This window comes from Bubalus kerabau, unplaced genomic scaffold, assembly GCF_029407905.1.
Source record: "Bubalus kerabau isolate K-KA32 ecotype Philippines breed swamp buffalo unplaced genomic scaffold, PCC_UOA_SB_1v2 scaffold_76, whole genome shotgun sequence".
NCBI lineage: Eukaryota > Metazoa > Chordata > Mammalia > Artiodactyla > Bovidae > Bubalus > Bubalus kerabau.
The window spans coordinates 772,750-792,889 of NW_026577930.1; the positions used below are offsets into that span (position 1 = coordinate 772,750).

Genomic DNA, 20,140 nt, shown 5'->3' on the forward strand with positions numbered 1-20,140 from the left:
AGTTTACTAAGAAACTTGCAAACTGTCTTCCAAAGTGGCTCTACCATTTTGCATCACCACCACCAAGGAATGAGAGTTCTTGTTGATTCACATCCTTACCAGCATTTGGTGTTGTCAGTCCTTTGAATGCTGGCCATTCTGAAAGGGATGTCGTGGTATTTGCTTGTTTTTTTAATTTGCAGTTCCCTAATGGTATATGATGTGGAGCATCTTTCCATATGCTTGTTTTCCATCTCTGTATCTTCCTGGGCAAGGTATCTATTCCTATCTTTTGTCCATTTTTTAATTAGATGTTTTCTTCTTATTAATATTAAGAGTTCTTTGTATATTTTAGATTAGAGCCTTCATCAGATATGTCTTTTGCAAATATTTTCTCCTAGACTATGGCTCATCTTCTTGTTCTCTTGATGTATTTTTATAGAGCAGAAGTTTGAAGGGAATAAAATCTAGGTTATCAATTATTTCTTTCATGGATCCCCATCACTTTTTCTGTGATGATATTTTGTTGATTGGTTTGCTATGTGGCACATGGGATCTTAAATCGCCAACCAGGGTTTGAACTCACAGCCCTTGCACTGCAGGCACAGTGTTTGTAAAATTTTAGCTTTTTTATTTTGTGTTGAGGTATAGCAAATTAACAATATTGTGAAAGTTTTCAGGTGAACAGTGAAGGGACTCAGCCATACATATACAGGTATCCACTCTCCCCCAAACCTCCATCAATACTGCCACATAATACTAAGCAGAGTTCCCTGTGTTACAAGGTACATTCTTGTTGCTTATCCATTTTAAATATAGCAGTGTGTACATGTCCATCAGAAATCCCCTAACTATCCCTGTCCCACATCCTTCCCCAGCGGCAACCATAAATTTGTTCTCTGAGACTGTAAGTCTTTCTATTTTGTAGTTCAATTCATTTGTATCATCTCTTCTTAAATTATACATCTAAGATATGTCATATAATATTTCTCCTTCTCTGTCTGAGTCACTTCAATCAGTAATGATCTCTAGGTCCATCATGTTGCAGATTGGCGGTTGTCACAGGAGAGGGTTGGAGGATGGATGAAATGGGTGTAAGTGTCCAAATGGCATAAACATTCACAACTTTCACTTACAAAATAAAGAAGCCCTAGTGTTCTTGCCTGGAGAATCCCAGGGATGAGGGAGCCTGGTGGGCTGCCGTCTATGGGGTCGCACAGAGTCGGACACGACTGAAGCGACGTAGCAGCAGCAGCAGCAGCAGGGATATAATGTACAGCATTGTGACTGTAGTTAATCGTTGCTGTTGCTAGTGGCCAAGTGGTTTCCTACTCTCTGCAACCCCATGGATTGTAGCTTGCCAGCCTCCTCTGTCTTTGGAATTTTCCATGCAAGAATACTGGATTGGGTTGCCGTGTCGTCCTCCAGGGCATCTTCCCCACCCAGGAATTGAACCCGCATCTCCTGCTCAACAGGCAGATTCTTTACCACTGAGCCACCAGGGAAGCGCATAGTTCATAATACTGTATTGTATATGTGAAAGTTCCTGAGAGAATATTTACTGAAATTGTATTTTATTTTTTAACTTTACAATATTGTATTGGTTTTGCCATATATCAAAATGAATCTGCCACAGGTATACATGTGTTCCCCATCCTGAACCCTCCTCCCTCCTCCCTCCCCATACCATCCCTCTGGGTCGTCCCAATAACCCTGTATACGAGACAGCAAAAGAGACACTGATGTATAGAACAGTCTTTTGGACTCTGTGGGAGAGGGAGAGGGTGGGATGATTTGGGAGAATATATATATATATTTAAAGTGAGCTATAGTTGTTGTGGGCTTCCCTGGTGGCTCAGATGGCAAAGAATCTGCCTGCAATGTAGGAGACCTGGGTTTGATCACTTAGTCAGGAAGATCCCCTGGAGAAGGGAATGGTTACCCACTCCAGTGGGTAATTCTTACTTGGAGAATTCCATCGATAGAGGAACCTGGCAGGCTACCGTCCTTAGGGTCAAAAAGAGTTGAACAAGACTGAGCAACTAACACTTTCACTTCATTTTCATAGTTGATGTACAATATTTTATGTTTCAAGGACACAACAAAGTGATTCACAATTTGTAAATGTTATGTTCCATTTATAGTTGTTATAGAATATTGGCTATATCCCCCTTGTTTTGCAATATATCCTCATAGCTTATCTATTTTATACATATGAGTTTGCACCTCTTAATCTTCTATGCCTGCCCTTACCCTCCCCTTGCTACTCTCCCCTGGTAACTACTACTAGCTTGTTCGCTGTGAGTCTGCTTCATCTCCCTAGTCTGTTTTATTTTTTAATTCTCCATATAAATGGAATTATACAGCATTTGTCTTCCTCTATCTCACATATTTCAGTTAACATAATGCCTTCCAATCAATCCATGTTCTTGAAAATGGCAAAAGTTCATTCTTTTTTCTGACTGAGTAATATGCCATTGTGTGTGTGTGGATCTTTTCAAATTAGTGGGTTTTTTTTTTTTTCATTTTTAGCAGTAATTTAAAGTAAGTTGAGCGCCGAAGAATTGATGCTTTTGAACTGTGCTGTTGGAGAAGACTCTTGAGAGTCCCTTGGACTACAAGGAGATCCAACCAGTCCATTCTAAAGGAGATCAGTCCTGGGTGTTCTTTGGAAGGAATGATGCTAAAGCTGAAACTCCAGTACCTTGGCCACCTCATGTGAAGAGTTGTCTCATTGGAAAAGACTGTGACAGAGGATGAGATGGCTGGATGGCATCACTGACTCGATGGATGTGAGTCTGAGTGAACTTCGGGAGTTAGTGATGGACAGGGAGGCCTGGCATGCTGCAATTCATGGGGTCACAAAGAGTGGACTGAACAACTGAACTGAACTGAAAGTTAATTCAAGCTTCAATGCAGGTTATTCTGACTTAAGGTAGCATCACATGGCATACTTCTGAGTACATTCCTGAAAAATTCTTTTGTATTTATTTCTGTTTTATAGATCTGTGCAACCTCTGGCACTGGGTAGGCTATCATCTGGGTTCAGATCACATAGCAGTGAACAAATGGATACCAGAACTTTAGAAATCATGAAAGCAAGAGACCACAGTGATCTTAGAGTAGCGAACCGAGTGTTGCCATTAGTGTTCATGTCTGGATGATAAATTCTGTTGCAAATGCAACCTTAGGTAGTATGAACGGGTAGTCTTTAGGAAAATGAATTGTCACAGAGAATAAACTGCCTTGATATGGGTTGTCGTTCTTTTTCGTAATTGTGATTTGCCAATGAAGTGTATCATCCCCAACTGGACCTGCAGAATCTTGTGCTGGAGGGTCACTGGCCACATCACTAAGTTCCTTATTAATCCATTTCAGTGCCACAGTCTGTGCTTTTTGTCTGACTCCTCACTGTCTCAGTGTGTGCTCAAAGGTCTGGCCAAAACTCCTGATTATCTGGTGGCTGGGAAGGACTATCTCTTCTTCTCACACTGGCTGTGCCAGTCACAGGTGCCTTCTTAATAAACAGGGAGGTTGGCCTGGGGTGGGGTCACTGGCAGAGAGTAGATGAGGCTGGAGGGGAAGGGGGGACGAGCAGTGGAAACCCTTAGACTCAGACAAGCATCGAGTACGTGATGGAGACCATCCAAATTAGTGGGTTCTTTTTTTTTTCAGATACACAACCAGGAGTGGGAATGCTGGGTCATGTGTTAGTTCTGCTTTTAGATTTTGAGGACTCTCCTTACTGTTATCCATGGTGGCTGCACCAATTGATATTCCCACCAACAGTGCATAGATCATGTCTACATGCTCACCAGCATTTGTTACTTCTGTTCCTTTTGGATCATAGCCCTTGTGATAGGTATAAGATAATACCTCATTGTGGTTTAAATTTGCATTCATATGATGATTAATGGTGTTGAACATCATTTCATTTGCCTCTCAGCTATTTGTATGTCTTCTTTGGAAAAATGTGTATTTAAGTCTTCCTCCCATCTTTTTCTTGATTTTTTTTAAACTGTTATATCAACTGTTTATATATTTTGGATATTAACCCCTTATTGCTTACATCATTGGCAAATATTTTATCCTATATAATAGGTTGGCTTTTCATTTTGTTGATGGTTTCCTTTGCTGTGCAAAAGCTTTTAACTGTAATTACAACACATTTATTTACTTTTGCTTTTATTTCCCTAGCTTTCAGAGACAGATCCAAAAAAATATTGTTATGATTTGTGTCAAAGAGTGTTCTGCTCATATTATCTTCTAAGAGTTTTATGGTTTCCACTCTTATAGCTAGGTCTTTAATCCCTTTTCAGTTTACTTCTGTATATAGTGTTAGAGAATATACTGATCTCATTCTTTGAGAGCTACATATTGAAGAATGAGATTAGAGCATAAATACAATTCGGTAATGTCAGAAAATTAAATGTGCTTTTACATTTGAGCCAGTAATTCAGTGTTTTCAGAAATTAATTCTGAAGAGACATCCACAACCATATGAAAATACATAAATGTCCAGGCACATGTTAATTGAGGGAACATGATATATCCACAGAGTGGAGTACTACGAAGCTATAAAAAGGAATGAGTACAATTTTGTAAACTAATATGGAGTGCTTCCATGATAGATAGAGATATATAAACGAATGTGGGAGTTTGGGGCTAATGTCGATGATACCAAGTCCAGTGCCTTCCCATTCTGGTATGAGGAGGCTTTGAGAGCTGAAGAAGAGAGAGCCAGAGCCAGAGCTGCCGCCAGGGATCCTATGGTGCCAGGGCCAGTGCACTTTCTGGAGCATGTCCAAATTTCCTCCCACCCCTAGTGAAGTCTGAGCAGATACTTCACATTGCTTTTCAAGAAAGCAGGCAATCTTCCCACTAGCGGAGGGCCATGGTGGGGCTCATGGAAATTCAGCATATAAGGTATTTATTTGTGTTCCTATACAATATGCACAAATTGGAGGTTTTTCTTGTTTCTGTTTTTAAGTATTGTTCCTTTTAATTAAACATGTGTTTAGCTTCAGAGTCCAAGTATACTAATGGCACGGCTTTGACATGTACTGCAGATTATCCAGTTGAAAACTAAGGATTTTTGTATTACGTAGCACAGACTGAAATCCTTGAATCATTTCTTGTCATTCAGAACAAGATAACATGATATTGCAATATGGATTTTTTTGTGAATATGGAAATTTTTCCACAGTGAAGTCTGTGTGATTATCAGATACAGAAAAAAATTTTAAGAAGTATTCACTTCTTCGTTTGTTTTATTTGCTTTAGTCTTTCTTTGTAAAATTGAAGTTTATTTACCTGGATTGGCTTCGCTTATTTAAGAATGTGGGAGAAGTGAAATCCCAGTAAATTGCTTTCTTGCCCACTTGCACTGTAATTGTTCAAATATCAATTTAGCATCTGCTCTTTGGAAGGCTTCTGGGTGGTTTTGGGGATGCTAAGAAAAATAAACTCAACCCCTTCTTATAGAATTCTAGAGTCTAAGAGCAGCATTCATATAAAGTAGCTGGTGAACTGAGATCTAGGGGCCTAATAAAAATGAGGTGTAAGGAGGTGAGGGGATTGAGGGCTTCCTCATGAGGAGTCTAGTGTAAATACACTGAGGCAAGGCACTTGGAGACTTTAGGACAATAAAAGTCTGGCAGCGGAAGGTAGTTTTAAGTTAGGCTACAGGGCGAGCCCACCAGGGAGGCTGTGGAAACACTGAATAGGGGTCAGACCCTCAGATGGCGGGTCTCAAAGTTGAGAGAATTAAGCCTGGAATGGAAAACTACCCTGAACAAATGCTTTGGAATTTATGGGGCTTCCCAGATGGCTCAGTGGTAAAGAACCCGCCCACCAATGCAGGAGACATGGGTTCAATCCCTGGGTCAGGAAGCTGCCCCTGGAGGAGGAAATGGCTACCCAATGCAGTATTTTTTCCTGGAGAATCCCATGGACAGAGCAATCTGTTCAGTCCATGGGGTAGAAAAGGGTCATTCATGACCGAGGGACAAAACAGCAACACGAGTAGACCAGAGAGAAATCCCCCCTGGGGTGGGGATGGAATGTGCCCTGTGCTCCTGTCCCAGTGCCCATGAACACAGTGCACAACCTAGATGTTTCGTGCACATCATCTCCAAGGAGATTCTGTGCAATAAATGTAATAATGGAAAGAAACCGGAAACTCAGAAGCCAGTGGGCTGACACTGTGCTGTGACTCATGGAAACAGAGCTCATTTTATTGAAAGGGCATTCCATTCAGCATTTTTGGCTACGTTGATAATTCTACCAAAGTCTGTGAGGTGAGTCTCTTTTAGGTGATGATGAAATTGATAGGGGCTTATTTTAGTTACTTATTTATTTGGCTATGCTTGGTCTTATCTTTGGCACGCAGGATCCTTGATCTTCCTTGCAGCCTGAGAGTTCTTCAGTTGCAGAATAAGGAATGTTTCAGTTGTGGCATAGAGGATCTTTAGTTGTGGCATTTGAACTATTAGTTGCAGCGAAGCTGTGGCCTGTGGGACCTAGTCCCCTGATCAGCAGTGGAACCCAGGCCTCCTACATTGGGAGTGCAGAGTCTTAACCCCTGGACCACTAAGGAAGTCTCTAGGAGTTGTACAGATGAAAGAGCAGCCGGGCAGGAAGACAGAATTAGTCTCAGAATCAAATTTAGATTCTTTGAATTTCGTTCAGTTAAAAAAGTACCCCCACACTCAAAATACGATCTAGTGGTGGAAATGAAAGATTCTTTCTAAACAGCATTTTGGACTGATTTGGTGTTTCATGTCCGAGAATGCCACAGATTCTCTGACATCTCCTGGATTTAAAAAATTCCTCAGGGTCGGTGGTATCCTCCAGGAGGAAACTAATCATACTTATAGTAAAAACAGATATTGTGTAAAGTCTCAGTGTGGTCCAGGTGCTTTAGCTACATGCCACTAGCCCTACAAAAGCCACTTCACCTGAGGCTCCCCGATTTTGGGGATGGACCCAAGTCCTCACAACTGATAAGAGGCAGAGCTGGGACTAGAGCGCTTTTCTGAATTGGTCCAGAGCATGTACCGTTCCACTTGTCCTGGCCTGAGGTGCTCATGAGTCAGTTAATTCACTGTCTTCTAGCACTCCAAGATGTATCTTGAGTGACAGAAAGGACTCTGTGATGAAAACACTGGGATGGAATACATAGCCAAGACAATACAAACACCATAATAATTAAGAGGTGTGAATAAAGGAGAGAAGAAGATAGTGCTCAGTTAGCAAATGATCACCTGCATGTGCAAATTCAGACACCCTCAAGTGATCAAGGGCTTACAAGATTATCTGGCGCTATCCTTCTATGTAGAAAGTAAACATTTTATTTGTTTTAATTAAAAATAGTTACTTCTATTTATTTTTTGACTGCTCTGGGTCTTAGTTGTGACACTTGGAATATTTGTTGCCACATGCAGGCTCTTTAGTTGTGGAATGTGAGATTTTAGTTGTGGCACGAGAACTCTTAGTTGTTGGACGTGAGATTTTTAGTTGTGGCATGTGGGATCAAGTTACCTGACGAGGGATCAAACCTAGGACCCCTGCATTGGGAGCGCATAACCACTGGACCAACAGGGAGGTGCCGAGAGTAAATATTTTAGAACTACCCTAAATTTGGTGACTCAGATGGTACAGAATGCGCCTGCTATGCGGGAGACCTGGGTTCGGTCTCTGGGTTGGGCACAATCCCTGGTGGAGGGCATGTAACACACTTCAGTATTCTTGCCTGGAGATTCTGCATGGACAGAGGAGCCTGGCGAGCTACAGTACATGGGGTCACAAAGAGAGGGACATGACTGAGCGATTAAGCAGACACCCTAAATCTGGCTGAAGAGCAGGAATATATCCCCTCTATCTCTTTGACATCATAACATATGTCCTGAGTTCCTCAATTTCTGCTGCATTTTCCTCATCTTACGTCACTTTTGGGACTGAGACCCATTTTCTCCAAGATTTGCTAGAGGGTAACCGCTCACTGTTTGTAGGAATATGCATTCCCCCTGAAGTCTTTAATCGAGGGACAGAAGCTGATAAGGGAACCTCCATGAAGGAGGACTGAGGAGACAATCACCCCTGAAAATAGTGGTGACCCAAAGACTAAGAAGAGGAATCTTAGCTCAGTAGAAGGAGCAGTCCCAGGCTGTGGTAGATGTAGTGAGGATGCTAAGCAAGAGGAATCAGAAGGACTCAAGTTGCATCCCCACTGTCTATTCTCAGAGGCCCTGATGGACTAGGATCACATGAGGATCATCCTGACTTCCAACTTGGAATTCTCAGGAGACTAGGACCTTGATGTAAGACAAGAAGCTTCATAAAACAGAGAGTGGAGTTACAGGATTCGTCATATGTCAATGTGAAGACCTGAAAGTGGACTCACAGTAGCACACCCTATAAAAGGAGGCCCTGGAAAATCACTGATGCTGTGGTCCCCAGGAAGCTCTGGGCACAGATGTCCAGTTGATTTCAGTCTAGAAAGTTTTAGCGAGGTGAGACCTCTGTCTAATACAATCAGCTGCAGTTTCGCAGAGCGAGGGACCTGAATCCAAGGAGCACCTCACATGCCATGCTGAGTGTTAGCGGGGACCCCTGCAGAGGGAGCCAAACAGAATTCTGTAAATTCTTATCCCTGAGAAGCCCACAGGAGCTGCTTCTGAGTGGTCCGCTCATTCAACCTGTGTGATCTTAGGGAGGGCAGAGTCTCCTCTAGCCAGATCAGAAGCCAGATCTGCAGATGGGGATGTCTTGAACATAACCGGACATAAGGTGAAGACCATCAGTGCTAGTGAGAGGATCTCTCCCCCAACGAAGGAGGCTCACAGAGTGGCAACCCACCTGACAAGCAGAGATGCTCAGAGCAGAGCTGGCCTCCCACCTCTAGGCACTTGGGAAGGCAAGGGCTTTGTTTGGGAGCTGGAAGACTCGGGTTCATAGGAGGGGGCATCCTGGGCTTTGATACACTGCACAAGGAGGACCCAAGGACGGATGAATATTGAGCTACTGGGGTTCCCGTAGCACGCTGTCCCTGCCGTTATCCCTGAGAGACCCCACGTAGGACCTTACGCAGCTCCCCTCCACTTCCGCTTTGAAAGCCTGCGGAGGACCCAAGGACGGATGAATATTGAGCTACTGGGGTTCCCGTAGCACGCTGTCCCTGCCGTTATCCCTGAGAGACCCCACGTAGGACCTTACGCAGCTCCCCTCCACTTCCGCTTTGAAAGCCTGCGGATTGACTAGTAACTGCGGTGACCGTTTGGCGGAGACTTACTATCCAGGACTCGTCCAGAACCAAGGTGAGGACCTGAATGGAGCTGAAGGGACTTTCCCAACCCTCCCAGTAACAAAAGTGACCCATCCACATCCCACCCCTGTGATACGGCTCTTACAGGTACCTCGGAGCTATCGGCTGAATGTGGTCTAGAGTGTCTCAGGCTAAGGCGTTGGTCTGTGGTGGTAGGCCCGGGTTCTACCCCCGGAGGAGCTCTAGGACTTAGAGGAGGGCCCTGAGGGCTGATGAGCGGACTTCGACCCCGCCAAGGGGGCCACACTGAGCGGCCCCCCTGTACTGGGCTCTAGGATACCCCGGGTAGAGCTGGCCAACTGTGGTGCCCCGTGGTGTCCACTGGAGGTGGTTTTGGGGAAGTGAGAGCCCTGTTGTAATGGAATAAACCCAGTTCAACAAAGGGACCTAGTCCCCAACAATATTAATGGCTGTGACGCTGAGTGAGGATGGGGGCTCCTCCCATAAGAAATAGAGCCACAGAAAGCGCCAGTCCTATTTTGAGGACTGGGAGAATCGGGCGTTTTGACATGAGATTTCCCAGATCATCTCAGGGAAGTGAGAGACCAGGTCAAAGCGGGGAGCCTCAGGTTGGGAAGGGAGAGTTTCAGGTTCCCTTGTGGGATGGTGAGAACCTCAGGGGCTGTGGGGATATTCCTCACCACATCATTCAGACCACATCCTCCTTGTCATCATCCCTTTGAGACCTCAAGAATACATGGCGGTTCCCACTGCAGGCCAAAGGGGGAAAGCAACTCCCCTCAGACCACTCCACCCTGGTCCGAGGTGTGTGGTCAGCAGATTGAGAAATTTTAGACCCTGTCATAAGTCAAATGTAGGCCTTGGTTGCTTCTATGTACTGGCTATTGTAAAGAGTGCTGCAACGAACATTGGAGTACAAGTGTTTTGTAAGTTACTGTTTCCTCAGGGTATATGCACAGTAATGGGATTGTTGGCTGATGTGGTAATTTTAGTCCTAATTTTTTATGCAGAGTGAATTAAGTCAGAAAGAGGAAAGCCAATATTGTATATTAACACATATACATGGATTTCAGAAAGATGGTACTGATGAACCTATTTGCAGGGCAGCAGTGTAGATGCAGATATAGAGAACACACTCGTGGACACAGTGGGGGAAAGAGAGGGAGGGACAGACTGAGAGAGTAACATTGAAAACATACGCATTACCATATATAAAATAGATAACCAGTGGGAATTAGTCGTATGACACAGAGAGCTCAAACCCAGTGCTCTGTAATAGCTTAGAGGAGTGGGATGCGGTGGGAGGTGCGAGGGAGTTTCAAGAGGGAGGGGACATAAGCTATACCTATGGTTCATTCATACTGATGTGTGGCTGAAGCAAATACAATACTGTAAAGTGATCATCCTCCAATCAATAGTAAATACATTTAATTTTAAAAAGACATAGAGAAGAAAAGAGAAGCAAAAAACTACTATAGGCCTTGAATTGGGATCTGTGTGGGACCACAGGGACATCAACCTGCCTGTAACAGCAACTGTTCTTAGAAGACTGTTTGGTAAGGTAAGGTCATCTTACTTCCTCCTGTTGGGACACAGAGTGATTGGCTTTTACTATCACACAGGCATCAATTCAGGAGAAAGTGGAGCTTCTCTGCCAGGAGCCCAGTTGAGGAACCTGAGTGAGTACTCAATGCATTTATCCCAACCCTTGGATTTCAGCCCAGAAAATCTCAGGGAAGGACTGTCAGGTTGAGCATCTACTTCACTGCTTTATAGCAAGTGTAGGGGAGGGGAAATGTCTAGTCTGAAGGTGCAGCCACCAGTCAGCAAATGGAGAATGGTGCCCGATGTTTTAAGGAGCCAAGGTAAGGACCTTGAATGATGATCCCAGTGAACTTGGGATGGAAAAAACCCTACTGAGCTCTCAGCACTGGGTATCCCCTTGGAGGGAGGTGGACTGAGGCATCCTTTCACTTGCTTCTGGATCATGTGGAGGTCTAAAGTGTCTGTATCAGAGTAGCAGAGAGAAGGGTGCCCAGGCTCCGCCAGGACTTGACATGGTAATACGAAAGATGAGCTGAGAGGACCCCACTGCCGGGACCTGCTGTCACGTCAGTAAATCCAAAGCAGGGCTGAGAGGATGCAGAGGAAAAGTCTAAGGCCTCTGTTCTTCCTCTGTGGGATTCTGTGGGGACAGGTGAGCAGGAAAACAGGAGGCTTGTGGATTCCTAGGGCAGTGTCCTCAAGGACACCTGCAGAGGTGGCCTTTGATTAGGCCAAGGTAGAGTCTCCCTGTTTTAAGGTGCTCATGTCACCTCATTCTCCATCTTCCAGGTGCCCCAATCTCCTGTCTACTGGCCCAGAATCCTGCCTGCGGTCCCTGACCACAGCCATCATGCCCCGTGGGCAGAAGAGTAAGGTCCGTGCTCGTGAGAAACGTCACCAGGCCCGGTCTGAGACCCAGGGTCTTCATGATCAGGCCACCACATCTCGGGGAGAAGAGACCACCTCCTCCTCCCCTCCTGATTCAGAGAGTGCTCCCTCAAGCTCGTCTGCTGCTGGCACCCCCAAGGGGCCTCAGGGAGCCCAAGGCACCACCAGTGCTGCTGCAGGTGCTATACCCAAAAGATCTGGTGGTGGTGGCGCAGCAGGCTCGAGATCTGGTGGTGGTGGCGCAGCAGGCTCGAGATCTGGTGGTGGTGGCGCAGCACGCTCGAGATCTGGTGTAGGTGCCAAGGGCCAAGTTCAGGAACGTGAAAATTCCTCCCAGGCCTCAGCTGCTGCGGCGAGCTCTCACAGAGATCTTCTGACCAAGAAGGCACAGGTGTTGGTGCAGCATATGCTGTGTAAGTATAAGAAGAGGGAGCTCATTAAGAAGTCTGAAATGCTGAAGGCAATCAGTGGAAGTTACATGAAGCAATTCCCAGAGATCCTCAGCAGGGCCTCTGAGCACATGGAGGTTGTGTTTGGCCTGGTGCTGAAGGAAGTTAGACCCAACAGTCACTGCTATACCCTGGTGAGCAACCTAGATTTCAGCGACAGTGAGTCTATGAGAGGTGACTTGGGGCTGCCGAAGAATGGTCTTCTGATGCCTCTGCTGAGTTTCATCTACCTGAATGGCCCCCGTATCTCTGAGGAGCACATCTGGAAGTTCCTGAATATTCTGGGCATCTATGATGGAAGAAGGCACTTCATCTTTGGAGACACCAGGAAGCTCATCACAGAAGATCTGGTGCGGGAAGAGTACCTGGAGTACCGCCAGGTACCCGGCAGCAATCCCCCTCGCTGTGAGTTCCTATGGGGTCCTAAAGCGCTTACAGAAACCATCAAGAATAAAGTCATGGAGTTTTTGGCCAAGGTCAATGATACGGTCACTGATGCCTTCCTGGCGCAATATGAGGAGTCTTTCAGACAGGAAGTAGAGGGCACCGGGGCCAGAGCTGCAGCCAGGGTTGGCACTTCTGCCTCGGGCATGGCTGCCACTTCTGCCTCGGGCATGGCTGCCACTTCTGCCTCGGGCATGGCTGCCACTTCTGCCTCGTGCATGGCTGCCACTTCTGCCTCGGGCATGGCTGCCACTTCTGCCTCGTGCATGGCTGCCACTTCTGCCTCGGGCATGGCTGCCACTTCTGCCTCGGGCATGGCTGGCATGTCTGCCTGGGTTACTGCAGGCATGTCTGCCTCGGTCTGGGATGGCCCTTCTGCTGCAGCCCAGGCTCAGTATCTTGCCTCAGCCAGGCCTGGCATTTCTGCTGCAGCCAGTGCTGGCCCTTCTGCCTCAGCCAGTGCCCACGCTGGGGCCGTATCCAGCCACTCATCTCGCCCCTAGTGTGGTCTGAAGGCCGTTCTTCACTTTGTGGTCAGAAAAGCCTGTCAACCTGTGTTCCTGTTGATTTTTCCCCCCCTAGTTTTCAGTTCTTTCTTTTTTCAACAGAAAGTTTATTTAGGTTCATGATACAAGTATTTGAGTAAAATGGGTCACACACAGTTTGCTGTTTGCCACATTTATGAGTAACAATTTTGTTTTTTGAAATGCATATTGGAAATCCTCATATCACTTTTGCGATCCCGGATGAGAATAACATCACTTTAGGATAAGAATATCCTTAGAAATGTGAAAGACACCACACTAATAGAAGCTCAGAACATAGACACATAGAGAGATAGCCAAAAGTTCTTCAAGTTTTGGTTTGCTTTACTCTCTGTTTAGTCTCCCTTTTTGTAAATATAAAAGATATATGCTTGGATCTGCTTATGGTTTTCAAGAATGTTTGAGAATATAAATTAAAGCAAATGATTTATTTGTGGCTCTTTTTTTACACAAACATTAATTGAGCATCTGCTTTTAAGAAGTCTTTCATGCCTGTACTGGCGATGTTTAGTCAAAGAAACTCCCAGTTTCTGCCCATTCAATTATAGTTTCCAGGGAAGCTGTCATTCTATGGAAGAGGCTGAGATACTCTCTACTTCAAGAAGAACAAAAAAGAAGCAGGGTAAAGAGCGGGTGGAGAGAATATATTACTTTGGTTTCATTGCTAAGCAGAATTTTGGCTGATTGGGGAGGTTGGGTCATTTTTTTTTTCTTTCAGTTAGAATGCTGCATAGTTTCTGACATCTGATAGATGCAAAAAAAGAAAAGAAACCCAGCTGATGTAACATCTGAGGTGAAGATCATCGTAATAACTGCGATTGCCCCTAATTTCTCAATAGAGACAGGTGCTATGACAGATGCTTTCCATAAATACATATATTCCACCAGTCTGACAAGGCAGGGTTTATCAAAGTCACTTCACAGGGGAGAGCCCAAGGCTCATAGAGTTAGAGTTTGGTTTTGTGCCAAAATACTTAAGGCTGGTAAATGACAGACCTAGGACTAGACTCCTGCCCTAAACTACTCTAGCGTACATACTGTTCTTCTCCCCCAACCCTGAGACATACCCTTGTCTTGTCTTTTAAACAAAAGTACTTTTAACATTTGATATTTCATTTCCCTTGTGGCTCAGCTGGTAAAGAATCCTCCTGCAACACGGGAGACCTGGGTTCGATCCCTGGGTTGGGAAGATCCCCTGGAGAAGGGAAAAGCTACCCACTCCAGTATTCTGGCCTGGAGAATTCCATGGACTCCATGGACTGTACAGTCCATGAGGTCACAAAGAGTCGGACGTGACTTTCACTTTCACATGGTAATTCTCTCTTTTGGACTTCCCTGATGGCCCAGGGAAGTCCAGATGGTAAAAGCCTCTGCCAGCAATGCAGGAGACCCTATTTAGATCCCTGGGTTGGGAAGATCCCCTGGAGAAGGAAACGGCAACCCACTCCAGTACTCTTGCCTGGAAAATCTGATGGACAGAGGAGCCTGATAGGCTATAGCCCATGGGGTCACAGAGTCGGACACGACTGAGCAACTTCACTTTCACTTTTCACTTGTCCTTTTTCTTATTTATTTGGCTGTGCTAGATGTTAGTTGCAGCACATGGGGTCTACTTCCCTGACCAGGGATAGAACCTGGGCCCCCTGCATTGGGAGCCTAAGGTGTTAGCCACTGGACCACCAGGAAAGTCCCCACCCTGTATCTTTTATTTCAGTGTTTTTCTCAGTACTTCAAAATTTGTCCTAGGTGATAAACAAGAATGTCCTTGTGCTCAAGCTCCTGGATCAGAATATGTAGCCAGAGCAGTAAGAATACCAAATATATTTAACCAGAAATGCGTATCCCTTATTCATTATTCATAGATAAATGAAAGAGACACTATTCGGTGACAGTATTAGCATGTGCATTGGCCATGTTAGATAAGCTCTGAAGACCAAGGGCTCTCCATATCATGCTTACAGTCTCTTGTCTGTAGAAAGTAAATCTACCAGAACAGAAATGACATGAGAATCTTCACCTGGCTGATGAGATAGATTTATGTACTTTTTTTCTCTGATGGATGACCACCTATTCTGGAACTCTTGCCTTGGGCTGTAGCTTCTCCATCTCCTATCATTCCTGGGACAGGGACCCATTCATTCTCCGTAGCATTGCAGAGCAAACACAGTTCAAGAGTTTGCAGAGATGTGGAATTTCCCCAGAAGCCTTTAATCCAAGACACAGAAAGCAAGATGAGGGCCCCATGTAGGACTGAGGAGAGCAACACCCCAGAATATGGATATTGGTCACTGGAACAGCACTCCCAACTGCTCTCAGTCACAGGGGATCTCAGAACTGTTGGGCTAAGCATGGCCTCGCTTATTCTTCAGGCTTCTCAGAGACCTAAGAAACTTGGTCTTGGTGCAGAGTTCTGAGGTTGGTAGAGGAGAGAGGATCAATCTCTCAGAAATGACAGTGATTAACCTGAATGAGGCTGATGGAAAGATGCAGCCCCATAGTAGGAACCTGTAAAGATATACTTGTCCTTATTGGCAAGTATATGAAGTCCAGAACAATCCGGGCTGCTGTGGTTAACACTTTCAACTCAGGTGCCGGGAAGGTAGGGATTTTGGGAATCAGCAGAGCCCTCAGCCTCAGATCAGCAGAGAATAGGGCCCCAGGAAGGGTGCATAGTCAAAGTGAAGACCCAGGGTGTGGATATGGAAGCCCCTCAACTCACAGCCAACAGGACTACACTTAGCTCATCTTCTCCGGTTAGCCCTGGGAGGCATAGGTAAGTGCTGGCCAGCTCAAGGGCCCCGTGACTTCTGCCTGGTTGGTGTCAAGGAGATGAGGACCTTGGTTTATAGGCTGGCTGTTCATCAGAGAGTGGAAATCCCAGGTATGACAGTGGCACACTTGTCTGAGGAGTGCGGCAGGCAACTACCCCATTACAGATAAATTCTTAGAAAGTCCTGCAAATGTAATGGGCCCTGGGAGGGAACAGGCAGGGCTTTCAGACTAAGTTTATCCCTTATTTTCTGAAGGTGAATGGCTTCAGGGCCTTAAAGTCCTTGGGCTAATGGGGAGGCCTCATTTAGCTGATGTAGGGTACCCAGTTCCTAATAGTATTCAATCGATGGCAGTGACTGACAATGAAGGATCCCTCTCAGAAAGAAGGGGGCCTCGGAGGGCACTGTCCCCGTTAGATCTTAGACTGTGCCACTTAGGCCTGGTGACATGGTGAGTCCTACTCACTTCCTTCCAGAACATCTCATGGAGGTAAGGCACCTCATCCTGATCAAAGGGAGCAGCCACAGCTCATAGAAGTATGATTTCCTGATTGTGCCAGAAGCCAAGGTAAGGACCCTGATGACTGAAAAGACCACCCAGCTCAAAACAATGGGGCAGAACTTACTCCTTCCACTACTGTTAGCCTCGGAAGACCACAGGCTGTGGTGGCCCAATGAGGCAAATTCCACCTCTTCCTCGCGGGTCTCAGGGAATTGGGGGCTTGAGGGGAGAAGCCTTAAGGTAAGTCAGTGAATATTTCCAGGTTGTAAGTATTTCAAGGTTATTTCTAAGTCAGGGTGAGGATGGTAAAGAATGTGGGAACCCACATACCAGGATGACCAGATAGAATCCTCCCTACTATCGGGCTAGAAGGCCCCAGGCAGAGTTGTCAGCTCAAGGGACCCTTCAGTTCTGACCAAGGAGTAGCAGGAAAGTTAGGGTTTTGGTCTGATGGTGGTGGTCCCATGTCAACAGAGGGGGGGATCTTGGGCTTGGCTGAGAGTCAAATTTGGGACCCTGATTTGGAACCCTGATTTGGGACCCTGAGAGGAACTGTCTTTTATCCTCAACCCGCTTCTAGAGCTTTCATCCTTGTGAGACTATGGGCAGGGGTAGCTAGATAAGGCCACCGTTATTTCCTCCTCCAGGCTCACAGGGAGGTATGGGTCTTACTATGAGGAGATAAGCCTCAGGTCCAGAAGGAGGGGATTCCCCAGGCCCCACCAGAAGTCAAATTTTGGAGCCTGAGTGCAAACTGAGGGGTGTACCCATCCTTGAATAGAGACAAAGAGTGTCATGCCATACCCTTTGATATCAGTTCTAGAAAGCTCCGGGGAGGGCTGTCAGGCAAGGCTTTCCCTTACTTCTTTATATCAGGCCTTCTTTTTGTCATTGTTGAATCACTAAGTCATGCCTGACTCTTTTTTGATTCATGGACTGTGGCCCCCCAGCCTCCTCTGTCCATGGGATTCTTCAGGGAAAAACTGGAGTGGGTTGCCATTTCCTCCTCCAGGGAATCTTCCCAACCCAGGAACTGAGTTAGGTCTCCTGAAGCTCCTGTATGTACCACAGGCAGATACTTTACTGCTGAGCCACTAGAGTGGCCCTATTTCAGGCCTAAGGGAGGTCAGATCTTTGCTGGAAAGTGCAGCCACCAGTCATGAGAAAGGAGGCATATGGTGCCTTCCAGGCACAGTGGTAGATGCTTTACAATTACCACCACATGCCACCAGTGCTTCCAGACAGGGCTTCTCAAACTCACTTCACAGATAAAGAGCCTGAGGTGCTCTCAGAGAGTTTAATGACCTGACAAACTTCCCATGGCTGGTAAGTGGCAAGGATGGTCGTAGGCCCTTGAGTTGAGTTAGTCTAAAGCTCACCCTCTCACTCCTGCAAGCCTGAGCTGACCTTGTGCCCTTAATTCCCCTTTTATTTTCATTACTGTGAAATGTATCAGAAGCAATAAGAAGAAGGACTCTCAGGTCAAACTATTATATTGTAATACATAGCTAGAGCAATAATAATAATAAAACTAAAATAAATGTGACATATGAAGAGAAGAAACAAAGCAATGATGTTTGCTGACAATAGGATCATCTGTCCATATATATGAAGTCTCAGATAAGCTTAAAAGATCTGAAAGCTTTACAGTTACACATAAGCTCCAAAGATCAGGATTCAAAAACAAGTCATCTCAGAGCCATTTCTTTGTATAAAGAAATATCTATTAGACATAAAATATAAAGTTTATGTATTTGAACATAAGTTCCCTGTGAAGTCTGGCTGAAGGAGAGAAGGGACAGGTTTGCCGGAGTCCAGCTCCAGCAGCCAGGGAATCAGCCTGAAGGGATGAGCGGTGCCGGCCAAGAATGATGTAGCCTCTGGCTCGAGGTAGGGGACTACATGTTTATTTCAAGCATCAGGTCTTCTTTTATACTTTGAGAAAAGCATTAGGTCAGAGGTTTGACATTTTTCAGTTCCCCCTCACCCAGAATTATTGTCTCATTGTTGCCCTTTAAGCAGAGTTCCTGTTTCAGCGATTCTCTCAGAATGGTGTTTACTTGTGATTACATTGTAACTCATGCTTATGTCTGGGCTGCATACCACATCCCTCAGTTTATTTCTTACGTTTCGAAATCCTGCTTGCCCCTAGTATCCTAAGCTTACTGTCTCCTAAAAAGGCTTCTAGCTATTCTTAATTATTCCTAAACCCTAAACTCAGCAAACTTCCTTTGCCATCAACATTTCCCTCACAAACAGGTCTCAGATAACAATCCTTCCCATGGCCTCAAGCTGCGGCCTACATGCTCACCCTGGGACATTCTTTGTAAAAATCCTTGAACAAATGCCAGTGGTTACTTTATAGATTATTTTCTGGGCACAACTGCAGAAGGCTTTGTGCTTTCTCATAGTTCTCTGAAGAACAATAAGCACCTTAACGTTCTTTCCAGCCAACTCAACCGAAGAAAGAACAAGTCAGAATCACAAAACCTAACCCCTTCATCCCAGGACTGTGCCTGTGGGATGAGGAGAGGGGGTTGGGGCCATGCCTCCATTTTGTCAGTAATGCCTAACACGGCTCCCGACACAGGTTACCATGTTTGTTTCTCTCACGGGTCTCTACCTGGGCCCCCTTACTTATGCCATGGATTTCCCATCTCTCCTCACTCCTAGGACAGGGTCTCCTTCTCTGCAACACTTGCAGTAGGGAAACTGCTTGGGGCTTTTCAGGGATGTGACATTTCCCAAGAAGCCATTTATCAAAGGAGCAAGGGCCTATAGGAAGATAGCCATGCATCTGGACTGAGGAAAGCAACACCCCCAGAATATTAGGTATAAGAAGGCTCCAGGCAGAGCTCTCAAGCTGAATATCTCGCTCACAGTACAGTTGTCAGGGGCTTGAGACCTTTGGTCTAAGGAAGGCGATCTCAGGTCAGAGAAGGAATTGTCAGATATATATGTAAAGCCCCTTCAAAAGAAGTGAAAGAAATAGCCACCCAGCACCATGGGGGTTCTGTAGCGTCCATTTATGATATCAGCCCTGAGAGGTCCTGAATTCCATCATAGGATGAGGAAGAGAGAGGCCTTGAGAGCTGAGAAAGACAGAGCACTACTGCCATGGGCAGGGCACGTTCCAGAACCAAGTCCTCCAGCTCCTCCCGCATAGCGACATCCAGGGCATCTCCTTCATCTTGTGATTGAAAAGAAAAGTATTCCAAGTAATTGAGTGCAAGATGGAGCTGAAAGGAACGTATTTCATGTCTTCTTTTGTTCTTACTTGACCTCAGTAACTGGGAGATGTATCTTTTTCTGTTTAGGGCTTTCTTTTTCTTTTTTGGTACTTTTAAAATACTTTTCCTTGTAATTGAAAGTTTATTTGACTTCCATATCTGTGTTTATGAACAAAGTATATCCCACTTATTGCTGTATTTCAGTGTAAGTATAAAGGTATTGGTATTTTGTATAATGAGTCAAGTCCTTGAATCTCCCTTTGTGTTTCAGAACAAGATAACATGTCAAGAGAACTGGCATTTGCTTGCCAATGTGAATGAACACAGAAAAATTGTTGGTATCAGGAAATAAAGAAAACGGTCCTGGCTGAGTGGCATCTGTAATACAGTGGAATGGGAATTCCCAGCCCCTGTGTCCCCTCAGCAGCCCAGATTTTAACATTGTATAAGTAACAAAATACCTTTATAGAAGGTCCAGAATGCAATTAAGAAATTGCATTA

The 20,140-nt window shown here is 45.3% G+C and overlaps 1 protein-coding gene and 1 long non-coding RNA gene across 2 annotated transcripts; both read left to right on the forward strand.

Moving 5' to 3' along the window:
* Nucleotides 1–2,511: 2,511 nt before the first annotated feature.
* Nucleotides 2,512–4,316, forward strand: LOC129641117 (uncharacterized). The gene is made up of 2 exons (XR_008709089.1): nucleotides 2,512–2,771; nucleotides 3,655–4,316. It is a non-coding gene; the product is annotated as an uncharacterized LOC129641117 (long non-coding RNA).
* A 7,344-nt stretch (nucleotides 4,317–11,660) lies between these two features.
* Nucleotides 11,661–13,732, forward strand: LOC129641133 (melanoma-associated antigen B2-like). The gene is made up of 3 exons (XM_055565922.1): nucleotides 11,661–11,928; nucleotides 11,974–12,735; nucleotides 12,856–13,732. The coding sequence occupies exons 1-3, from the start codon at nucleotides 11,661–11,663 to the stop codon at nucleotides 13,092–13,094; spliced, it is 1,269 nt and encodes a 422-aa protein (XP_055421897.1). The 3' UTR covers nucleotides 13,095–13,732.
* Nucleotides 13,733–20,140: the final 6,408 nt, after the last annotated feature.